Here is a 23,364-nt window from a genome sequence, read left to right as displayed (position 1 = left end):
TGTTCTATGGTCTTTTCTTAACATGTCCTGAAAGTTAAAACAAAATCGTATCATATAATTTTGAAAATGAGCGAATGAAAATGTCTCTGCAAAAACGCCCATAGACTTAACATGGGGAGCGAGAAAAGTTTAACTTTAAACTCGTGCAACTCAAGTAAACGAATTCTGACGGGTATACGGCGCACACGGGCGTGTACCTGAATGTGTCTGCCATACAATGGTGTGCAGCAAACCATACCTTGATCGGCGATTTTTTCCGCTATTCGCGATTGCGCAAAAAGTGTCCCAAACCCCCATTGACTTACTATGGGAAAAATGGAACCGCACGTGCCACGTGCCACGAGGTTTTAAGCGAGTAGCGACCGGTGCCATCAGGTAGATCGCCTCCGGGAGCCCATACCCTGAACTTTTTACGGAAATTGAGCGTTTCGTCTAGGCCCCGGTCAAGTTGCCCCAATTCGCGGCCAGACTTGCAAAACATAGCCCGGAGAACGACCGCTCCGGTTGTTTTTCAATAGAAAAACACAATTCTAACGAATAGTGTTTGTCTTTTCAAACAACCTGCGGTTACTCTGTAACGCCGCAAAAACGCCCGCCGCCAAACGAGAGGATGAGCCTTGTGCGTGCAGACCGGAGCGGGTGTGCTACCAACTGACGTGCACTGCACTCTATCCAAGATCTGGAAGCGACCCCTACACGTGCGCACGTGCAGCTGCACCCCAACCGTGGCACATGAAAATACCAAACTAGAGGATGAGCCTTGCACGTGCAGACCGGAGTCGGTGTGCTACGGACTGACGTGCACGGCACCCTATTCGCCGGCCTTTAGCGGTGTGCCAAATTTGAGTGCAATCGACCCGGCCGTTTTCGAGATCTGGAAGCGACACCCTGCACGTGCGCACGTGCAACCTGGGTCCCAATTGACTTGTTCACGGCACTCTATTCGCCGGTCTCAAGCGGTGTACCAAATTTGAGCTCAATCGGCCCAGCCAATTTCAAGATCTGGAAGCGACCCCTACACGTGCGCACGTGCCGCTGCACCCCATCCGTGGCACATGAAAATACATACTAACTGACTTGTTCACGGCACCCTACTACCCAGTCTCTAGTGGCATGCCAAATTTGAGCACAGTCGGTCCAGCCGTTCTTTAGATATGGAAGCGTCAGCCTGCACGTGCGCACGTGCAAACTGGATCCCATCTGACTTGTGCACGGCACCCTACTAACCGGTCTCTAGCGGTGTACCAAATCTGAGCACAATCGACCCGGCCGTTCTCGAGATCTGGAAGCGTCACCCTGCACGTGCGCACGTGCAGTTGCACCCCAACCGTAGCACATGGAAACGCATGGCCCGGTGTGTGCCTACATCCTTTTGAAGTTTCAGCGCAATGAGCCCTGCCATTGCTGTGTTACTGTCATTACAACAAAAGTGACACCTCTCCGTTTTACACGTGTCACGTGCAGTAGGGGTCACCCGCATGCATCAAGCATAGTAAAATACTTGTAAGAAGGGTATGAGCTACCCCACACAAAAAAACGCAAGTGTATCGGCCCAGTGGTTGCGGAGATATAAGTCGTACAAAAACGTCCCCACGGCGGCCGGCCGGTAATATTTAGCATTAAATCGCATCCTTCAATGGGAGGTATCCCCGTCACCTGTTCGTATACTGTCTGAGCCAAGACCATATATAGGTCTGAGCTCAAATCTCGGTAATGTCGTGCTTTTTTACTAAATTTCTCAAAAACGGCACAACGTGCAATAACGCTCTATATATCATTGGAAAGAGCATCAAAAGTTGTATATCGTATCAACTTTTCACTTAAATATATCTTCAACGTACAAAGTTATTAAGCACCAAAGACGCCCCCATTGACTTTCCATGTTAAAATTTTTCATTTCTAAACGAGCTTAAAAAGAACAAACGAATTCTGACAGCTTAACGAAGCAGAACAGCATGTTCTATGGTCGTTTCTCAACAGGTCCTGAAAGTTTAAACAAAATCGTATCATATAATTTTGTACAATGAGCGAATAAAAATGTGTCTGCAAAAACGTCCATTGACTTAACATGGGGAGCGAAAAAAGTTCAACTTCAAAGTCGTGCAACTCAAGTTAATGAGTTCTGACGGGTACACCGCGCACACGGGCGTGCACCTGAACGTGTGGGCTACGAGACGGTGGGAACCAAACCACCCCTTCTACGGCTATTTTTTCCGCCATTCGCGATCGCGCAAAAAATGTCTCAAAGCCCCATTGACTTAATATGGGAAAAACGGAATTGCACGTGCCACGCGCAAAAGATTTCTGAGCGAGTAGCGACCGATGCCATCAGGTAGATCACCTCCGGAAGCCCATACTCTGAAATTTTTACGAAGATTGAACGATTCGTCTAGGCCCCAATCAAGTTGCCCCAATCTCAGGCCAACTTTGCTAAACATACCCCGGAGAACGACCGCTCCGGTTGTTTTTCAATAGAAAAACACAATTCTAACGAATAGTGTTTGTCTTTTCAAACAACCTGCGGTTACCAGCATCTGCGATGCTGGGCTCCGCATCGCGGGACCGCAGGTTGTTTGAGCAAGCACCTTTGTAAACGCAGCAAAAACGCCCGCCGCCAAACGAGAGGATGAGCCTTGCACGTGCGGACCGGAGTCGGTGTGCTACGGACTGACGTGCACGGCACCCTATTCGCCGGTCTATAGCGGTGTGCCAAAGCGCTATAGACCAGCCTTGCGAAAATGGCGCTTTGCGAGTTGCGACAAACGTAGCACATCTCGGCAAACGAGGCGCCTCTTTGCTTCTCGTTTTAGCATGCATCCCTCCGCCAAATAATATCCTAATCGGACCATATTTGGCAAAGTTGTGGACATATTGCGTTTTGCGGCATAAATGGCGCATTGGACAAAGGTGGTGCATTGCGGCAAACGCGGTGCATTGTTATTGTCGTTAGAGCATGCATCATAACGCCAAATCGCATCCTAATCGGACCATGTCCGACAAAGTTATGGACACTTATCGACTTGCGGCGAAAATGGCGCATTGTGACAAATGTGGCGCATTGTGGCAAACGCGGTGCAGTTGTCCTTGTTAATTAATAATGCATCCATCCACCAAAATCTAGTCCAATCGGACCACATTTGACAAAGTTACGCATATTTAATATTTCGCTATGACGTATCTCCGCCACGAAGGTGCCCATCTTCGCACGTGTGCCACGTGACCACTGGTGGTGTAAGCAGGACTTGTCCCCTCGCCGGTTGCACCATTTCAGGCTTCCTGACTGGTGCTGTTTTCGTGCTATAACGCCACAAATCGGCAAACACACGATAATCTGGGAGGTACTCGAATCAAACACATGGCCACGTGGCACGTGCTGGGCCTCGGGCAGCTTCGCCGTTTATGTCATGTTATGACCCATGGACGTGGCCATTAGCATATAATAGATGATCCCGGCCGGTGACTCCGTTGATGAACGGTGGGCAGTTTAACTTGAAAAATGGGAAAATTTAGGGAAATTTTACGTTTCGGAAATATAATGTCCCGAGAATTTTGAAATTTTCAAAATATAAAAAATCCGAGATAGCAGTTTTTTAGCCCTGGTCAATTTGTGCCTATACCCGTTTTCAGATCATAAAAATTTTTATCATAAAAACTGACGGCCTGACGGCTATTTCCCCCATTCCTTGCATTTCACAATAATGGTGTATTAAAGCACAAAAATTGACCCCGTGCCACGGCACGTGCAATAGCACGTGCGCCACGTTACCACTTGTGCGACAAGCTGGACTCATCTGCTCATCGGCTGCACTGATTTGGTGTCGCTAGGTGGAGTGGTTTCCACGCCATAGGACCCCGAGTAGGCCAATGTCGGATTTTCCACGAGGTTCCCCCATCAAACAAGTTTGCACGTGGCACGTGCTTTTCAATCGCCCCATATCTGGCCCATACCATGTGGTAGCCGACATTCTGGGGCACAACATATTGGAACGTTTTCAAAATCTAACGTGGAAATTTTTGACAAAATCGATTTGAAAATAATTTTCCGAAATCGCCATAGGCTCAACATGGGGTAACTGTTTGTGACGATTCCCCGAAAATTTGTCAATTATATTTTAAGTAATTACCACCGTCAGTTGGGGTGCCAGCCCGAGATCCGACCCTAAAAATATCAGCAAATATAATTGACGAAATTTTTCGCAAATCGCATTTAATTTTTTCCCATGTTAACCCTATGGGAAAATGCACGTGCCGATTACCCCAAAACGGGCCATTATATTTCATAACGAAGCATAACAACATGTTCTATGGTCGTTTCTCAACAGGTCCTGAAAGTTTAAACAAAATCGTATCATATAATTTTGTGCAATGAACGAATGAAAATGTCTCTGCAAAAACGTCCATTGACTTAGCATGGGGAGCAAAAAAAGTTCAACTTCAAACTCGTGCAACTTAAGTTAACGAATTTTGACGGGTATACGGCGCCCACGGGCGTGTACCTTAACGTGTCGGTCATAAAATGGTGTGCAGCAAACCATACCTTGATCGGCGATTTTTTCCGCTATTCGCGATCGCGCAAAAAGTGTCCAAAACCCCGTTGACTTAACATGGGCGAAAATTGAAACGCACGTGCCACGTGCCACGAGGTTTTAAGCGAGTAGCGACCGGTGCCATCAGGTAGATCGCCTGCTGGAGCCCATACCCTGAAATTTTTACGAAGATTGAGCGATTCGTCTAGGCCCCGGTCAAGTTGTACTGATTCGCTGCCAACCATGCAAAACATAGCCCGGAGAAGGACCGCTCCGGTTGTTTTTCAATAGAAAAACACAATTCTAACGAATAGTGTTTGTCTTTTCAAACAACCTGCGGTTAAAATTAAGTCGCATTTATTAACGCACGTGCCGATTTTGTTCTAAGTTCATGTGCTTATAGTGCAAGATTTGGCAAAACTCATGAGCACTGTAATGCGTCGTTGGAAAGTTGTCTGCTTGCCCTCCGAGATGGTCAACATGACCATCAGTCACCTGCAGACTGTGCTAGTGCTGGAGCTAATCCGCCGTATGGCCGCTCACATTGAGTATCTGCTTTGAGGAGCTGCCGCAACTAACCAAAGAGTTTACATGCCATGTGGCACCTGCTGTCTGTTTTGCCATATTTTGGCGAATACAAGCATGTGCCATTTTAAAATGCAAGGTGTTTATTTTCGAAATTACAGCAAAAAATAATAGTATCCGTTTTTTTTCTGGACACCCTGTACTAACTAACTTGTGCACAGCACCCTACTAAACGGTCTCTAAAGGTGTGCCGAATTTGAATGCAATCGGCCCAGCCGTTCCTGAGATCTGGAAGCGTCACCCTGCACGTGCGCACGTGCAACCTGGGGCCCAGCTGACCGCGTATTTGGAAAATCCGACGTCGACGAGCATCTGTGGTAGAAAACCACCACTTTGGTAGGGACAAACACCACTACTGCTGTCTGCTACCATTTGCACTGCATGTGTCGCTACAGCTGCGACATCTATGCATTTACGTATAAATCACGACATCTGTGTGCGCTGATTCTAGCTAGCGATTAGCTAGGGCACCAGGCTGGATCCAGACTTTCAGTTTGAGGCAGGGCCGGGGTGCGGAGCCGGAGCCGGAGCCATGGAGCCGCTGCCGGAGCCGGCATATTTTGCCCGGAGCCGGAGCCGAAGCCGTGAAACAATATAGCCCGGAGCCGGAGCCGGAGCCGGAGCTGTCAAAAAAGGGGGCGACTTCGGCTCCTTATTTATGAAGAGGAAAAAATTAATGACTTAGTTCGGTTTGTCAAACAAAGCTGCCTTGAACTTGCAGTTCCAAGCAGTAAAACATGCGGTATTCAAAATATGAGAATAGCCTTGTTATGCAAATGCAGAAGCAACGTGCACCAATCCCATCTTCTTTTTTATGCCATCCGTGGCGTATTTAATATGTACCTACTGAGTATTGGAGCCGGGGCCGCCGGAGCCGGACCATTTTGCGCCGGAGCCGGAGCCGCCATGGCATTTCACCCGGAGCCGGAGCCGGAGTCGGAGCCGTCTGAAATTTCCACGGCTCCGCATCCCTGGTTAAGGGTGGGGGAACTCATGGCCGGCCCGATCCGCTGCAGTCCGGTTGCTGAGCGGGGGGGGGGGGGAGAGAGAAAGGTCCAATATGATGCCACGCCTATTGCCTATAGGTATATACGTATGTATTGGTACGTATTGGTATTGGTAAAGTTAAAGCTAAAAGTTATTAAATAAGTAAAAAAAAAAAAACACCGACGCAGAGCGCTGCCGTTTCTAAGATATCCGCGAAAAAACAAATCGTCACCTTGATGAATCGATAAAAATCACTAACATCTCAGGAGGCACACTGCTGAGTGCTGATACCAATACATACGCATAAAATATACCTATAGGCAATAGGCATGTCTTTACTCTTTTGTGGCATCATATTGGACCTTCATCCCCCCCCCCCCCGCGATCAGCAACTTTGACTGCCGGGGATCGGGCCGGCCATGAGTCCCCCGAGTCCCCCCACCCTCAAACTGAAAGTCTGGATCCCCCCTGGTGCCCTAGCTAATCGCTAACTAGAATCAGCGCACACAGATGTCGCGGTTTACATATATGTAGGTGCGTAGATGTCGCAGCTATAGCGACACTTGCAGTGCAAATGGTAGGTAGCAGGCAGCAGTAGTTTCCCCTACCAAAGTGGTGGTTTTCTACCACAGATGCTCGTCGAGGTCGGAATTTCCAAATACGCCAGCTGACCTGTGCAAGGCACCCTACTGCGCGGTCTCTAGCGGTGTGCCAAATCTGAGCACAATCGGCCCGGCCGTTCTCGAGATCTGGAAGCGTCACCCTGCACGTGGGCACGTACAGTAGGTCTATTAAAAAAGTCCCCAGCACCAGTGGGCGCTGCCTTCGCTGAGCCGAACCCCCGTATGCCTGTCCCGTATCGCGCTGGTATCAGGTCAGGTAGGGTCAGCGGGACCGCTCGGTCCGGCCCGCAGGCGGTGGACGGGCGGCCGGTAACGCTTTCCGCCAGCCAGCTGTAGAATCCAACAAACGAGACGGCCACCGCTCAGCGCAGCGAAACCGGTGTTAAAGGGAGATAATGAGCTTTCTTGTTTCTTAAATAAAAATTACTCGACATTTATACTATTTCTACTGTAGTTTCTATAAAATATGAAAATTTCCTAGCACATTTTCGTATGTGAAAAAGGTTTTTATTTTTGCAAAAAAGAAGCAGTACTTGCAGTACTTGTAACACCCACCGAAATGCGTTGTCCTTCTCTATAAAAAAAGTCGCAGTATATGGCGCTTTTGTTTCAAACAGCGACGCTTGGGTTTTTGTTTGTAAGGATTCTAATTTGAATTAGAGTTAATTCGGTTTAGAATTAATTCGATTCTAATTCGGGGGCCTACTCTTCTATGTTTCCAAGTAGGTAATAGGATTATTCGGGACTCGATTGTTGGTTAAGTTGGGATATAACTATGCCTTTGGTTTGGTGAATAATGCAATTAAAGTTGTTCCTTGACATGGATTGGCGCCAGTTAGTTAGGTAATATATGCCCATCCGTTAGCAAGCCCTAAATACCATGCAAATTAGAAGTTGTCAGCCTTGAAACCAGGTGTGATGTTGATTTTAAACGGTGATATAAATGTTAATACCAGGCGTAGTTATTTTTCATTAGAATTAGAGGGAATTTCACAGTGTCAAAGGCCCAAATGATGGTTTTTTTGCATTTCTGTGTGCGAGAAACTAATTAAAGGATAGTTATTGCCTGGCCAACACCATTGTGTCTCCAGTGTATAATTCTCTAGTGCCTAGTATGTTCTGCGACTTGAAACTGAAAGGGCCATGGTAGTGAAATGTGTTATTACAATGCATATCTTTTTAACAAACTTATTTTTTCAGGATGTCAGCACCCAGCCGTGGGAGGGCAGGGAGGAGGCGTGGTCGGCCCCGGCCCTACTCAGCTGCAGTAAGGCCGGGGAGGCGACTTAACTTCACCATCGCCTCTGAAGAGTAAGTAGGCACTTGTGCGGTGTACCTATGTACATCAACATTGAGCTTTGGATGATGGCTGTTTGGTGTCTGTTTTTCATCAGCATGCTTCCTGTTTTGCAAAATATTTAACTTGTCTGAATATTCATTTTCTGGATATTTTGCAAAATATTTAACACATTCCTGCATGAAATTAATGGTGCAGGGGTGATGGTGATGAATAGCATTTTTATGCATTGCTGGCAGCTTGGTGATTGTCTTGGCCTGTGTCACATATATGGGTTGTGGCTGTCCTGCTTGGTGTTTGCTTCAAAGACTGGTGTGGGTTCCTGACAACTCACTGAAAATGTTTGTTTGCATGGCTGACTGCTCAGGGAGGCACTTCAGGAGGCGGAAGTGATGCGCTGGGACCTGACTGAGGTTCGTTTGATTGTTGCGGGTTTGTTGTGTGTGTGTGTGTTTTTTTTTTACTTGGCTCTCATTTTTCATGAAATGTGACTAGAAGTGGCTGCCATCTTTGTTTAGCACCACTTTGCAATTCTCTCATACCAGCAAAAAATATGCAACTCAGTTGTAACTCAGATACATAATACATTGTACATTCATAAGTAAATATATAATAGAGAGTTCTAGTATAACCATATAGTATAATGCCATACAACAGTCTATGCCAGTCTAGCAGATACGATACATCACAATTTGTACACTGTTTTGACTGTCACAGAGACCAACTCTCTGAAGGAAATAGATGGGTGCTTGAATAGAATCATATTAGTTATCAATAACATGCAATTATTGTCTTGCCGAAATACAGGCAAGACATGTATAGCTCTTGCCTGTTTTTTATACATGTAAACTTCCTTATAAATACATGCATTTATAAGGAAGAGCAACAACTGAATGTCACTGGAACTTTTCTTGCAGCGACAACTGCTCCTGATGTCGGAGGAGGAGCGGCTGACCCTCCTCCGTACCATCTTGATGGAGGAGCCGGCGGTCCGGTGGCGACACCTGGGCCGGCCGGGTACCGCGCTCCCGGGGCCAGCACCACAGCCGCGGGCAGAGTGGTGCTGCTGTGGAATGTGAGCAAAGCCTTTTCCCATTTGTGGTATTTCTGTTCCCTGATGAGTATGATGATGGTATAAAGTGGATTTTGTAGTCTCAGTCTAGCTGTAATTTTGTCACATTTCCTATCATGAGTACCAAAAGGCAACAAATACATCAGATTTGCTGAGTAAGCGCTGAAGGTGGTAACGCAACCGGGTCCCAGCCATTAATGACGCATGGACAGGAACTAGGAAGGGACCCCGACATAGCTGACAGTGCTCAAAAGGGGTCCAGCTTAGGATCTGTGTTTCACTGCCCCTTTGTGTTGACAGTGTTCTCAATTATAAGGTGCTAAACCCCTTTCCCTTGCCGTTTATTCGCTAGGTGTCCTGAGATGCCTACCGAGCAGGAGCGTCTGTGTTGCGGCGAGACCCGCTGCATCACAGACGATCCTGTAAGTATGACTACTTTGTGTACTGGACAACGCGATAGTTTGTTAACCCGCGAGTTGCTGGGGGGGGGAGTTAAACGTCAATATCGTGCTCTATAACACCTAACAGTACCCATCAAACATGTGCCATATGCTGCGAATGCCACTTGCTTTTCGGGGAGATGCTCTTACAAGTGTGACCTGACCTTGACCCTAGCCTGTGCTTGACTGAACCCTACATGGATCGTCACACATGTAGCACTTATATCAAGGATGTGCACAGGATGTATGACGAGAGACGCCCAGTACAAAGTTCTGAAGTTCTTGCTACTGAAAGGCCAATTCCAGGTGTTTGACCTGGCCTTGACCCGACCCGTGACCTCAAAATACAACTTACATTCGACAGGAGTTCGTGAAGGCAACTCAGGACACATTCCACCTGACCCTGGGAGTGCGGTACCACCGCGACCGATGGGGCGAGGCGGCGCCGGATCCTGCCGACCTGGAGGGCCCCCACCGCCAGTGCCGGTACCAGGCGTACCGGCACTTCGTGCTCTGGCAGTACGTAACACTTCCTGCGCGCAAACTTTTCAATCTAAACATGCGTTATAGATAAATGTGTTGTCCTCATTTCTTGTTATTTCTGTTCTAACCCGGATGTGGCTGACAATAGGATTCATTTGCATGAGCTATATAAAGTTATCATATCTACATATCTAATATAAAGTTACCCTCATTCACTGCATGGGCAGCACAATGGTTTTGATTGAACGTTAGCTGGAAACTATTGTTTTTACGTTATATGAGCATGATATTTTTCGTGCTAACATCCCTGTTCATTGTATTCCACAGGTGGGGAGCCCTCGGTCGGGGGAACCGGCGCGCCCTGCCGGCCTGCGCCGTGACGGCCATCAGGGCCAAGTACCCCAGCCCGTCGGGGAGGTACACGGGCTTCAAGGACGTGCCACTATGTGAGTAAATAACATATAATCCTTCCCGTTAGTGCTAAAAACTTCGATGACGTGCATGCATATTGCATATTGCATATAAGTGTTCGTGTGATCCGTTGGTCTTACGTCGCCACGTTGTGTGTTCACAGAGACGCACCACGCCGGCCGGCGCGGCGGCAGACTGGCCGAGAGCTACTTGGTCTTAACTCGGCGGAGAAGAGGCGGCGAACGTCAAGCTTCCGGTGTTAGTTACCATATGTGTTTAAGTTAAAGTTAAAGTTAGTCAAATTTGTTAGTTAATCACATTTAATTAGGCGCATTGTGATTCTTCCGTGCGTATCGATTAAGGCAGCTTCTGCAAAACGTCGTGGAACTCATTTTTTTTAATAGAAAAGCACAATTCTAACGAATAGCGTTTTAACTATTGAACACAAACCTTACGTTTTCGAGCGTGTGCATTTGTGTGTGCATTTGTTCGAGCGGTATGTTTAGCGTGTGCAACGTGTTCTGTTAGGTTACGTAAAGTTAAAGTTAGTCAAATGTGTTAGTTAATCACATTTAATTAGGCTCATTGTGATTCTTCAGTGCATATCGATTAAGGCAGCTTCTGCAGAATGTCTTGGAACTCAGATGTCACACGGCCGCTTTTAGCAACAGCTCTTCATAGTTTTTTTTTCCTCTGCAAGTGAAACGTTGGAGAGTTGAGGTGAAGATTGACCTCGTGTATGTTTCTGTGCTAATATAATACAGAGTGCAATGCATAGCACAAACTGACGCCAAGTTTTCTAATTTCTTGACGCGTGTTCGCAGTGGAACGATTGAGTCTGGAGGGGATACAGTGGTCATTCACGGATTTCCAGATTTTCTATTAGAGTTAAACCCTTCGCATTCATAATATTTCACAAATTCAATCAACTTTCACTTTTTCGCGGCCATAGGCCGACAACGACAAACAATGAAACCGCGGAAACTCACGTCCCGGTGAAAGCTCGCCCTCGTGACCCGTCGACCCCTTACTCCAGAATAATACAGTTGGATTAGCGGCACTCGCACACCGATGAAACTGGAAGTCCGCGCACCAGCACTCCCTCGGGTTGGGCGTCAAGAGCGCCACCTACTCGCAAACAGACACATAAACGGCGGTGCCAGCACCCGCTCGAGTTGCGCATCAATAGCGCCACCTACACACAGATATACACCAGCGGATATGCCAGCACCCGCTCGAAAAGCGCGTCAAGCACACCACCTGCACACACAGAGATACACAAGCGGATATGCCAGCACCCGCTCGAAAAGCGCGTCAAGAACACCACCTGCACACACAGAGATACACAAGCGGATATGCCAGCATACGCTCGAAAAGCGCGTCAAGAACACCACCTGCACACAAAGAGATACACAAGCGGATAAGCCAGGAGCCGCTCGAAATGTGCATCAGAGTCATTTACACATGGATGAAAATGAAAACGACGACCCTGGCTAAAAGACCCCACCCGGCGTCTCCCGGCGGCGCCGGATCCGTCCCGGCCGTCGGCAGCCGCGCTCAGAAGCGAGAGTGCGCCGCTTGCTCGGCGAGCAGCACCGCCTTCTCCTCAGCCGTCGGCGTGGAGCTGGGGTTCACGTACCTCGCCGTGCGTGGCTCCGACGCCGACAGCGTGATGGAGCGACGCCGCTCTACCATGTCCTCCAACATTTGCCGGACGTACGGGAACGTTTTCTTTCCTTTGCGTTTGACGAGCACAGTTTTCTTCTGTGCGCGGCTGTACTTCGTCGAGTACCTGAAGTAAGCAGTGATGCATTCTTGAAACTGAACAGGAAGCTTTCGAAAGCACATCACGATGCAAGCTTGAGTGATTTCTTTTTCTTAAATTATGCGAACAGTTAGGTAATTAATAATAGTGGCTTCCTACTGGCTGATATTGAATGATTTAAAATAGATTAAATTTTCAACTCAGAAGTCATCCAGTTTTACTTACATCTGTTGTCCTTCGGCGTCCAGCAGCTGCTCGCGGTCGTGGTGGGCGTCATGGTCTATCACAGACATGGCCTTGCGGGTCTCGAACATCGGAGGTCTGAAATGAAATTGCGATGCACGTGTCACGTTATCTTTAAATGAACTATTGTCCAGCTACGTTGGCGCACGGGCTTCGAAACGCACGTCTCAGCACCGGAGTCTCACGTGGGAAAATAATTACATGCTCATGATACAAATAACTAATTGATCACGAAAGCAGGGTATGGCTGGTTATTTATCTCGCACGCAAATCCCCGATGACGTCTTAATCATCACCCGCACATTGGGGAATGCCACCCTCTGGTGATTTTTTTTTTCGTTGCATGCTACGTTTTGAGCCATAGAGTTCTGAAACTTGGTATAGCTGCTTGTCTATTCTTTCCACATATCCCGTAAAAAAACACCACTTCCCCTACACTCTCCCCTACCCAACCACACATACATAAATGCAAACTAACAAATATACATAAGTACACAAACTCATGGCATCGGCACCGGGAATCCCGCGAAGTTCAAGCATAGCTTTGGGCGAAACGGCGGGGTGAATTGCAAGCTCCCTCCCCCAATTTTCGTTCTAGGATGGGAAAATAGCATGTGTGGGCGATGTTTAACTTACTCGAAGTACACTCGTTTTGGCGTGTACCCCAGTGTAGTACTGTGGTATCCCTCCAGGGAGCCGGTGTGCCGGAATCGCAGGACGCCATCCACGCGCTTCATTGTCTTGTCGCTGAATACGACCTTGCGCAGGGCGCAGTGCGCAGCACCATCCTTCGTGAGGAGGCGCTTGGCGTCCTCCTCCAGCTGCTCCTCAGAGAGTTCCCCGTGTTTACACTCTGAGAGCAGAGTTTCTCCACCATTCGGGTGAAGCTTTCCGTGGTCGCCGCACACGTGATTGAGGCACATCGTCCAGTGTTTCTAAAAACGAAAAAGAGAAAGGAGTGAGCAAACCGATGAGGCTTGGATTGAGAGCTCGGGTGCGGGGTGCTAGGATGTTTTTTTTCCTAATGCAGTTTGGGATCCAACAATGAAGAGAATGCATGGTCCAACAGGAATATGTTGTATACAACGGAAGACAGGATGTGTTCCTATAACTCATATGGAAAGTTCATTACGTTAACGAATGGTTCACTTCTCGTGGCTGAACCATTTCCGATTGGTAGATGAAATCAGATGTGGGAATCGAACCCACAGCCAGAGAAGTGACAGATTAAACAGGGGAAATGATTTAGGGGGATCATAGGACAGAGGGAGGAAGATAAGGATAAATATATATATACACAGAGACAAAGAGCGCAACAAACCATGAAGTGGGCCTTGTCTCCATTGGCCTGCTGAGAGCAGTACCAGAAGTGGTTCTTGAGCGACCCAATCCAAGCCGCTTGCATTACCATGTTAGCTTGTAGGTGGTAGGTATTAGGCTTTAGGTTGTGGGTAAGGTTAGGTTAGGTTCGGTTAGAGTTGGCTTGGTCAGGTTTGATAAGAAAGCATCTCTGGGTATAGCGCCTCTCCTTGGTTGCAAAAAGAAGTGTGATGCCTGCTTGACGACTACCGTTTTTTCTTGGTTGGAAAACCTTTGTGTGACGTCTGCTCTATTAATACCCTACAGACCACACATATGCCGGCTGTAGGTTGGTTGGTTCAGTGGCGCGGGAACTTCTTCCAGACTGGGGGGATGAACCATAATAGAGATCAACCTAGGGTACCCCCAAATCTAGTTTTCTCACCAGTTTTAGGCCACTTGTTTTTCAGACCTTGGCCTTTTCAACGAAAAAAACGAAAATATTTGCAAAAAGGTGAGGTATTCCGTCTCAGCTCAGCTGACCGATGACGTAATGGTGTGGGCGGGACTAACGGGCGATGTAGCCCTCACTGCGCATGCGTGCTGCAGCATATTTCATTTTTGCTGCGCAGCCGAACAGCCCTCAGGTTAGATCATGTTTTTATCTTCCTCAGGCTTCATCTACACATTTACTGATAACACCAGGGCCCAATCTTACCAAATGCAGTGAATGCGCATTCACAGCATTTGGTAACATTCAGAACTATTCCACATTCACTTATTTATTCGTTCACGCAACATTCATAATCATTCATGCTATCAAAATCATTGGACAAGATAAGCTGAATGTAAAAAAGTTTACCTTTGATATTAGTGCTGTAAACTCCGGCCAGTCCTGCCAAATCCTACTTACGGCATTGGTAAGATTGCACCCTGGTGTCAATAGCAATGTCTCATAATGATAGATGATGCAACTAGTGAGAATAAATCATAATTACCCAGGAAGGTTTTGGTCCGGTACGGCGTCATGTTTCAAGTATAGCTTGCCATTTGCTTCCACCATCTGAGTGGGGCTGAAATGTTTGCGGCAAACACGCCCTTGCTTCAGCAAAGAAGAATTTTTTCTACAATGTGTCAGCCAAACTTTTCTTCGCGTGTCGTCAATTTTGCCACCGGGAATAGCGCTGAGATCTCTCGTTCCATTGCAATTTCTTACACAGCATTTCTGACCAGGCATTGCAACAAAACTTTAAATATTTATCAAATAATCAACCATACAAAGCAAGGAGTGCATTCGAGAGCAAGAAATGCGAGAAATGACTGACACTGTTTACATTATTTTGCGCCACAAATGAACGGCAAGCGCCAGAAACGCAGCCAAATCTTGCGATTGCGACTACGAAATTCATTATTTTGGCCTCAGAGCCTGAAGCGAAAAATACAAGCATATTTATTTCAAAAAGACTTCAGGTTTGTCGAACGGTGTTATGAGAATTTTGATAACAGTACTGCATAAGTTTTCAGTGATGCCGCAAAAGTGTTGTATCTATCTCCTTTTATTGTGGAGTCGGCGGGACCGATTCAAAATTGAGTCGTTGCTACTAAAATAGCAGCATATGGCGACAGATGATGAACAGGAAAAATAGTTGCGTAAATTTAGACATAAACCACCCCCAAACCATGAATATCTTTTGAAGGCACTATAGACGACCATTAACTAACTAGATGTGATGAAAATCAAATGTAATGAATACGCTCATTTTACAAAATTACATGCAAGTACCAAAAAGTGATGTAAGTACTTATTCAACGGTCATTTTCAGCGCTCCCCGCTAACGTGACTTCAAGTTGAGATATTTGCGGCAAGGTACCGAATTGAGCAAAATGGTTTTAATTTACATTATAACTTGTTGTGCTTTGTCAGAAAATGGTCCTAACTCAGATTTTGTGGAAAAAGGTCATAATCTCCCTTTAAAGGGAGATAATGAGCTTTCTTGTTTCTTAAATAAAAATTACTCGACATTTATACTATTTCTACTGTAGTTTCTATAAAATATGAAAATTTCCTAGCACATTTTCGTATGTGAAAAAGGTTTTTATTTTTGCAAAAAAGAAGCAGTACTTGCAGTACTTGTAACACCCACCGAAATGCGTTGTCCTTCTCTATAAAAAAAGTCGCAGTATATGGCGCTTTTGTTTCAAACAGCGACGCTTGGGTTTTTGTTTGTAAGGATTCTAATTTGAATTAGAGTTAATTCGGTTTAGAATTAATTCGATTCTAATTCGGGGGCCTACTCTTCTATGTTTCCAAGTAGGTAATAGGATTATTCGGGACTCGATTGTTGGTTAAGTTGGGATATAACTATGCCTTTGGTTTGGTGAATAATGCAATTAAAGTTGTTCCTTGACATGGATTGGCGCCAGTTAGTTAGGTAATATATGCCCATCCGTTAGCAAGCCCTAAATACCATGCAAATTAGAAGTTGTCAGCCTTGAAACCAGGTGTGATGTTGATTTTAAACGGTGATATAAATGTTAATACCAGGCGTAGTTATTTTTCATTAGAATTAGAGGGAATTTCACAGTGTCAAAGGCCCAAATGATGGTTTTTTGCATTTCTGTGTGCGAGAAACTAATTAAAGGATAGTTATTGCCTGGCCAACACCATTGTGTCTCCAGTGTATAATTCTCTAGTGCCTAGTATGTTCTGCGACTTGAAACTGAAAGGGCCATGGTAGTGAAATGTGTTATTACAATGCATATCTTTTTAACAAACTTATTTTTTCAGGATGTCAGCACCCAGCCGTGGGAGGGCAGGGAGGAGGCGTGGTCGGCCCCGGCCCTACTCAGCTGCAGTAAGGCCGGGGAGGCGACTTAACTTCACCATCGCCTCTGAAGAGTAAGTAGGCACTTGTGCGGTGTACCTATGTACATCAACATTGAGCTTTGGATGATGGCTGTTTGGTGTCTGTTTTTCATCAGCATGCTTCCTGTTTTGCAAAATATTTAACTTGTCTGAATATTCATTTTCTGGATATTTTGCAAAATATTTAACACATTCCTGCATGAAATTAATGGTGCAGGGGTGATGGTGATGAATAGCATTTTTATGCATTGCTGGCAGCTTGGTGATTGTCTTGGCCTGTGTCACATATATGGGTTGTGGCTGTCCTGCTTGGTGTTTGCTTCAAAGACTGGTGTGGGTTCCTGACAACTCACTGAAAATGTTTGTTTGCATGGCTGACTGCTCAGGGAGGCACTTCAGGAGGCGGAAGTGATGCGCTGGGACCTGACTGAGGTTCGTTTGATTGTTGCGGGTTTGTTGTGTGTGTGTGTGTTTTTTTTTTACTTGGCTCTCATTTTTCATGAAATGTGACTAGAAGTGGCTGCCATCTTTGTTTAGCACCACTTTGCAATTCTCTCATACCAGCAAAAAATATGCAACTCAGTTGTAACTCAGATACATAATACATTGTACATTCATAAGTAAATATATAATAGAGAGTTCTAGTATAACCATATAGTATAATGCCATACAACAGTCTATGCCAGTCTAGCAGATACGATACATCACAATTTGTACACTGTTTTGACTGTCACAGAGACCAACTCTCTGAAGGAAATAGATGGGTGCTTGAATAGAATCATATTAGTTATCAATAACATGCAATTATTGTCTTGCCGAAATACAGGCAAGACATGTATAGCTCTTGCCTGTTTTTTATACATGTAAACTTCCTTATAAATACATGCATTTATAAGGAAGAGCAACAACTGAATGTCACTGGAACTTTTCTTGCAGCGACAACTGCTCCTGATGTCGGAGGAGGAGCGGCTGACCCTCCTCCGTACCATCTTGATGGAGGAGCCGGCGGTCCGGTGGCGACACCTGGGCCGGCCGGGTACCGCGCTCCCGGGGCCAGCACCACAGCCGCGGGCAGAGTGGTGCTGCTGTGGAATGTGAGCAAAGCCTTTTCCCATTTGTGGTATTTCTGTTCCCTGATGAGTATGATGATGGTATAAAGTGGATTTTGTAGTCTCAGTCTAGCTGTAATTTTGTCACATTTCCTATCATGAGTACCAAAAGGCAACAAATACATCAGATTTGCTGAGTAAGCGCTGAAGGTGGTAACGCAACCGGGTCCCAGCCATTAATGACGCATGGACAGGAACTAGGAAGGGACCCCGACATAGCTGACAGTGCTCAAAAGGGGTCCAGCTTAGGATCTGTGTTTCACTGCCCCTTTGTGTTGACAGTGTTCTCAATTATAAGGTGCTAAACCCCTTTCCCTTGCCGTTTATTCGCTAGGTGTCCTGAGATGCCTACCGAGCAGGAGCGTCTGTGTTGCGGCGAGACCCGCTGCATCACAGACGATCCTGTAAGTATGACTACTTTGTGTACTGGACAACGCGATAGTTTGTTAACCCGCGAGTTGCTGGGGGGGGGAGTTAAACGTCAATATCGTGCTCTATAACACCTAACAGTACCCATCAAACATGTGCCATATGCTGCGAATGCCACTTGCTTTTCGGGGAGATGCTCTTACAAGTGTGACCTGACCTTGACCCTAGCCTGTGCTTGACTGAACCCTACATGGATCGTCACACATGTAGCACTTATATCAAGGATGTGCACAGGATGTATGACGAGAGACGCCCAGTACAAAGTTCTGAAGTTCTTGCTACTGAAAGGCCAATTCCAGGTGTTTGACCTGGCCTTGACCCGACCCGTGACCTCAAAATACAACTTACATTCGACAGGAGTTCGTGAAGGCAACTCAGGACACATTCCACCTGACCCTGGGAGTGCGGTACCACCGCGACCGATGGGGCGAGGCGGCGCCGGATCCTGCCGACCTGGAGGGCCCCCACCGCCAGTGCCGGTACCAGGCGTACCGGCACTTCGTGCTCTGGCAGTACGTAACACTTCCTGCGCGCAAACTTTTCAATCTAAACATGCGTTATAGATAAATGTGTTGTCCTCATTTCTTGTTATTTCTGTTCTAACCCGGATGTGGCTGACAATAGGATTCATTTGCATGAGCTATATAAAGTTATCATATCTACATATCTAATATAAAGTTACCCTCATTCACTGCATGGGCAGCACAATGGTTTTGATTGAACGTTAGCTGGAAACTATTGTTTTTACGTTATATGAGCATGATATTTTTCGTGCTAACATCCCTGTTCATTGTATTCCACAGGTGGGGAGCCCTCGGTCGGGGGAACCGGCGCGCCCTGCCGGCCTGCGCCGTGACGGCCATCAGGGCCAAGTACCCCAGCCCGTCGGGGAGGTACACGGGCTTCAAGGACGTGCCACTATGTGAGTAAATAACATATAATCCTTCCCGTTAGTGCTAAAAACTTCGATGACGTGCATGCATATTGCATATTGCATATAAGTGTTCGTGTGATCCGTTGGTCTTACGTCGCCACGTTGTGTGTTCACAGAGACGCACCACGCCGGCCGGCGCGGCGGCAGACTGGCCGAGAGCTACTTGGTCTTAACTCGGCGGAGAAGAGGCGGCGAACGTCAAGCTTCCGGTGTTAGTTACCATATGTGTTTAAGTTAAAGTTAAAGTTAGTCAAATTTGTTAGTTAATCACATTTAATTAGGCGCATTGTGATTCTTCCGTGCGTATCGATTAAGGCAGCTTCTGCAAAACGTCGTGGAACTCATTTTTTTTAATAGAAAAGCACAATTCTAACGAATAGCGTTTTAACTATTGAACACAAACCTTACGTTTTCGAGCGTGTGCATTTGTGTGTGCATTTGTTCGAGCGGTATGTTTAGCGTGTGCAACGTGTTCTGTTAGGTTACGTAAAGTTAAAGTTAGTCAAATGTGTTAGTTAATCACATTTAATTAGGCTCATTGTGATTCTTCAGTGCATATCGATTAAGGCAGCTTCTGCAGAATGTCTTGGAACTCAGATGTCACACGGCCGCTTTTAGCAACAGCTCTTCATAGTTTTTTTTTCCTCTGCAAGTGAAACGTTGGAGAGTTGAGGTGAAGATTGACCTCGTGTATGTTTCTGTGCTAATATAATACAGAGTGCAATGCATAGCACAAACTGACGCCAAGTTTTCTAATTTCTTGACGCGTGTTCGCAGTGGAACGATTGAGTCTGGAGGGGATACAGTGGTCATTCACGGATTTCCAGATTTTCTATTAGAGTTAAACCCTTCGCATTCATAATATTTCACAAATTCAATCAACTTTCACTTTTTCGCGGCCATAGGCCGACAACGACAAACAATGAAACCGCGGAAACTCACGTCCCGGTGAAAGCTCGCCCTCGTGACCCGTCGACCCCTTACTCCAGAATAATACAGTTGGATTAGCGGCACTCGCACACCGATGAAACTGGAAGTCCGCGCACCAGCACTCCCTCGGGTTGGGCGTCAAGAGCGCCACCTACTCGCAAACAGACACATAAACGGCGGTGCCAGCACCCGCTCGAGTTGCGCATCAATAGCGCCACCTACACACAGATATACACCAGCGGATATGCCAGCACCCGCTCGAAAAGCGCGTCAAGCACACCACCTGCACACACAGAGATACACAAGCGGATATGCCAGCACCCGCTCGAAAAGCGCGTCAAGAACACCACCTGCACACACAGAGATACACAAGCGGATATGCCAGCATACGCTCGAAAAGCGCGTCAAGAACACCACCTGCACACAAAGAGATACACAAGCGGATAAGCCAGGAGCCGCTCGAAATGTGCATCAGAGTCATTTACACATGGATGAAAATGAAAACGACGACCCTGGCTAAAAGACCCCACCCGGCGTCTCCCGGCGGCGCCGGATCCGTCCCGGCCGTCGGCAGCCGCGCTCAGAAGCGAGAGTGCGCCGCTTGCTCGGCGAGCAGCACCGCCTTCTCCTCAGCCGTCGGCGTGGAGCTGGGGTTCACGTACCTCGCCGTGCGTGGCTCCGACGCCGACAGCGTGATGGAGCGACGCCGCTCTACCATGTCCTCCAACATTTGCCGGACGTACGGGAACGTTTTCTTTCCTTTGCGTTTGACGAGCACAGTTTTCTTCTGTGCGCGGCTGTACTTCGTCGAGTACCTGAAGTAAGCAGTGATGCATTCTTGAAACTGAACAGGAAGCTTTCGAAAGCACATCACGATGCAAGCTTGAGTGATTTCTTTTTCTTAAATTATGCGAACAGTTAGGTAATTAATAATAGTGGCTTCCTACTGGCTGATATTGAATGATTTAAAATAGATTAAATTTTCAACTCAGAAGTCATCCAGTTTTACTTACATCTGTTGTCCTTCGGCGTCCAGCAGCTGCTCGCGGTCGTGGTGGGCGTCATGGTCTATCACAGACATGGCCTTGCGGGTCTCGAACATCGGAGGTCTGAAATGAAATTGCGATGCACGTGTCACGTTATCTTTAAATGAACTATTGTCCAGCTACGTTGGCGCACGGGCTTCGAAACGCACGTCTCAGCACCGGAGTCTCACGTGGGAAAATAATTACATGCTCATGATACAAATAACTAATTGATCACGAAAGCAGGGTATGGCTGGTTATTTATCTCGCACGCAAATCCCCGATGACGTCTTAATCATCACCCGCACATTGGGGAATGCCACCCTCTGGTGATTTTTTTTTTTCGTTGCATGCTACGTTTTGAGCCATAGAGTTCTGAAACTTGGTATAGCTGCTTGTCTATTCTTTCCACATATCCCGTAAAAAAACACCACTTCCCCTACACTCTCCCCTACCCAACCACACATACATAAATGCAAACTAACAAATATACATAAGTACACAAACTCATGGCATCGGCACCGGGAATCCCGCGAAGTTCAAGCATAGCTTTGGGCGAAACGGCGGGGTGAATTGCAAGCTCCCTCCCCCAATTTTCGTTCTAGGATGGGAAAATAGCATGTGTGGGCGATGTTTAACTTACTCGAAGTACACTCGTTTTGGCGTGTACCCCAGTGTAGTACTGTGGTATCCCTCCAGGGAGCCGGTGTGCCGGAATCGCAGGACGCCATCCACGCGCTTCATTGTCTTGTCGCTGAATACGACCTTGCGCAGGGCGCAGTGCGCAGCACCATCCTTCGTGAGGAGGCGCTTGGCGTCCTCCTCCAGCTGCTCCTCAGAGAGTTCCCCGTGTTTACACTCTGAGAGCAGAGTTTCTCCACCATTCGGGTGAAGCTTTCCGTGGTCGCCGCACACGTGATTGAGGCACATCGTCCAGTGTTTCTAAAAACGAAAAAGAGAAAGGAGTGAGCAAACCGATGAGGCTTGGATTGAGAGCTCGGGTGCGGGGTGCTAGGATGTTTTTTTTCCTAATGCAGTTTGGGATCCAACAATGAAGAGAATGCATGGTCCAACAGGAATATGTTGTATACAACGGAAGACAGGATGTGTTCCTATAACTCATATGGAAAGTTCATTACGTTAACGAATGGTTCACTTCTCGTGGCTGAACCATTTCCGATTGGTAGATGAAATCAGATGTGGGAATCGAACCCACAGCCAGAGAAGTGACAGATTAAACAGGGGAAATGATTTAGGGGGATCATAGGACAGAGGGAGGAAGATAAGGATAAATATATATATACACAGAGACAAAGAGCGCAACAAACCATGAAGTGGGCCTTGTCTCCATTGGCCTGCTGAGAGCAGTACCAGAAGTGGTTCTTGAGCGACCCAATCCAAGCCGCTTGCATTACCATGTTAGCTTGTAGGTGGTAGGTATTAGGCTTTAGGTTGTGGGTAAGGTTAGGTTAGGTTCGGTTAGAGTTGGCTTGGTCAGGTTTGATAAGAAAGCATCTCTGGGTATAGCGCCTCTCCTTGGTTGCAAAAAGAAGTGTGATGCCTGCTTGACGACTACCGTTTTTTCTTGGTTGGAAAACCTTTGTGTGACGTCTGCTCTATTAATACCCTACAGACCACACATATGCCGGCTGTAGGTTGGTTGGTTCAGTGGCGCGGGAACTTCTTCCAGACTGGGGGGATGAACCATAATAGAGATCAACCTAGGGTACCCCCAAATCTAGTTTTCTCACCAGTTTTAGGCCACTTGTTTTTCAGACCTTGGCCTTTTCAACGAAAAAAACGAAAATATTTGCAAAAAGGTGAGGTATTCCGTCTCAGCTCAGCTGACCGATGACGTAATGGTGTGGGCGGGACTAACGGGCGATGTAGCCCTCACTGCGCATGCGTGCTGCAGCATATTTCATTTTTGCTGCGCAGCCGAACAGCCCTCAGGTTAGATCATGTTTTTATCTTCCTCAGGCTTCATCTACACATTTACTGATAACACCAGGGCCCAATCTTACCAAATGCAGTGAATGCGCATTCACAGCATTTGGTAACATTCAGAACTATTCCACATTCACTTATTTATTCGTTCACGCAACATTCATAATCATTCATGCTATCAAAATCATTGGACAAGATAAGCTGAATGTAAAAAAGTTTACCTTTGATATTAGTGCTGTAAACTCCGGCCAGTCCTGCCAAATCCTACTTACGGCATTGGTAAGATTGCACCCTGGTGTCAATAGCAATGTCTCATAATGATAGATGATGCAACTAGTGAGAATAAATCATAATTACCCAGGAAGGTTTTGGTCCGGTACGGCGTCATGTTTC

The 23,364-nt window shown here is 46.7% G+C and overlaps 4 protein-coding genes across 4 annotated transcripts; 2 read left to right on the top strand and 2 right to left on the bottom strand.

Annotated features, from left to right (window-relative positions):
* The first annotated feature begins 7,332 nt into the window (after window positions 1-7,332).
* On the top strand, window positions 7,333-11,213 carry LOC122394100 (P2X purinoceptor 7-like). The gene is made up of 7 exons (XM_043390682.1): window positions 7,333-7,443; window positions 7,922-8,032; window positions 8,936-9,093; window positions 9,443-9,512; window positions 9,895-10,049; window positions 10,341-10,459; window positions 10,588-11,213. Coding segments are annotated over exons 3-7 (489 nt in total). The 5' UTR covers window positions 7,333-7,443; window positions 7,922-8,032; window positions 8,936-8,950; the 3' UTR covers window positions 10,590-11,213.
* Window positions 11,148-12,504, bottom strand: LOC122394101. The gene is made up of 2 exons (XM_043390683.1): window positions 12,415-12,504; window positions 11,148-12,216 (listed from the first exon to the last, which is right to left on the bottom strand). The coding sequence occupies exons 1-2, from the start codon at window positions 12,501-12,503 to the stop codon at window positions 11,982-11,984; spliced, it is 324 nt and encodes a 107-aa protein (XP_043246618.1). The 5' UTR covers window position 12,504; the 3' UTR covers window positions 11,148-11,981.
* Window positions 12,505-15,931: 3,427 nt separating this feature from the next.
* Window positions 15,932-19,810, top strand: LOC122394098 (P2X purinoceptor 7-like). The gene is made up of 7 exons (XM_043390680.1): window positions 15,932-16,042; window positions 16,520-16,630; window positions 17,534-17,691; window positions 18,041-18,110; window positions 18,493-18,647; window positions 18,939-19,057; window positions 19,186-19,810. Coding segments are annotated over exons 3-7 (489 nt in total). The 5' UTR covers window positions 15,932-16,042; window positions 16,520-16,630; window positions 17,534-17,548; the 3' UTR covers window positions 19,188-19,810.
* Window positions 19,746-21,102, bottom strand: LOC122394099. Its single transcript, XM_043390681.1, has 2 exons — window positions 21,013-21,102; window positions 19,746-20,814 (listed from the first exon to the last, which is right to left on the bottom strand). The coding sequence occupies exons 1-2, from the start codon at window positions 21,099-21,101 to the stop codon at window positions 20,580-20,582; spliced, it is 324 nt and encodes a 107-aa protein (XP_043246616.1). The 5' UTR covers window position 21,102; the 3' UTR covers window positions 19,746-20,579.
* Window positions 21,103-23,364: the final 2,262 nt, after the last annotated feature.

This window comes from Amphibalanus amphitrite, unplaced genomic scaffold (assembly GCF_019059575.1).
Source record: "Amphibalanus amphitrite isolate SeventyFive unplaced genomic scaffold, NRLGWU_Aamphi_draft 000573F_arrow, whole genome shotgun sequence".
Classification (NCBI taxonomy): Eukaryota; Metazoa; Arthropoda; class Thecostraca; order Balanomorpha; family Balanidae; genus Amphibalanus; species Amphibalanus amphitrite.
Note: the sequence above shows the minus strand (reverse complement) of the source record. Positions and strands in the feature narration are given on the sequence as shown.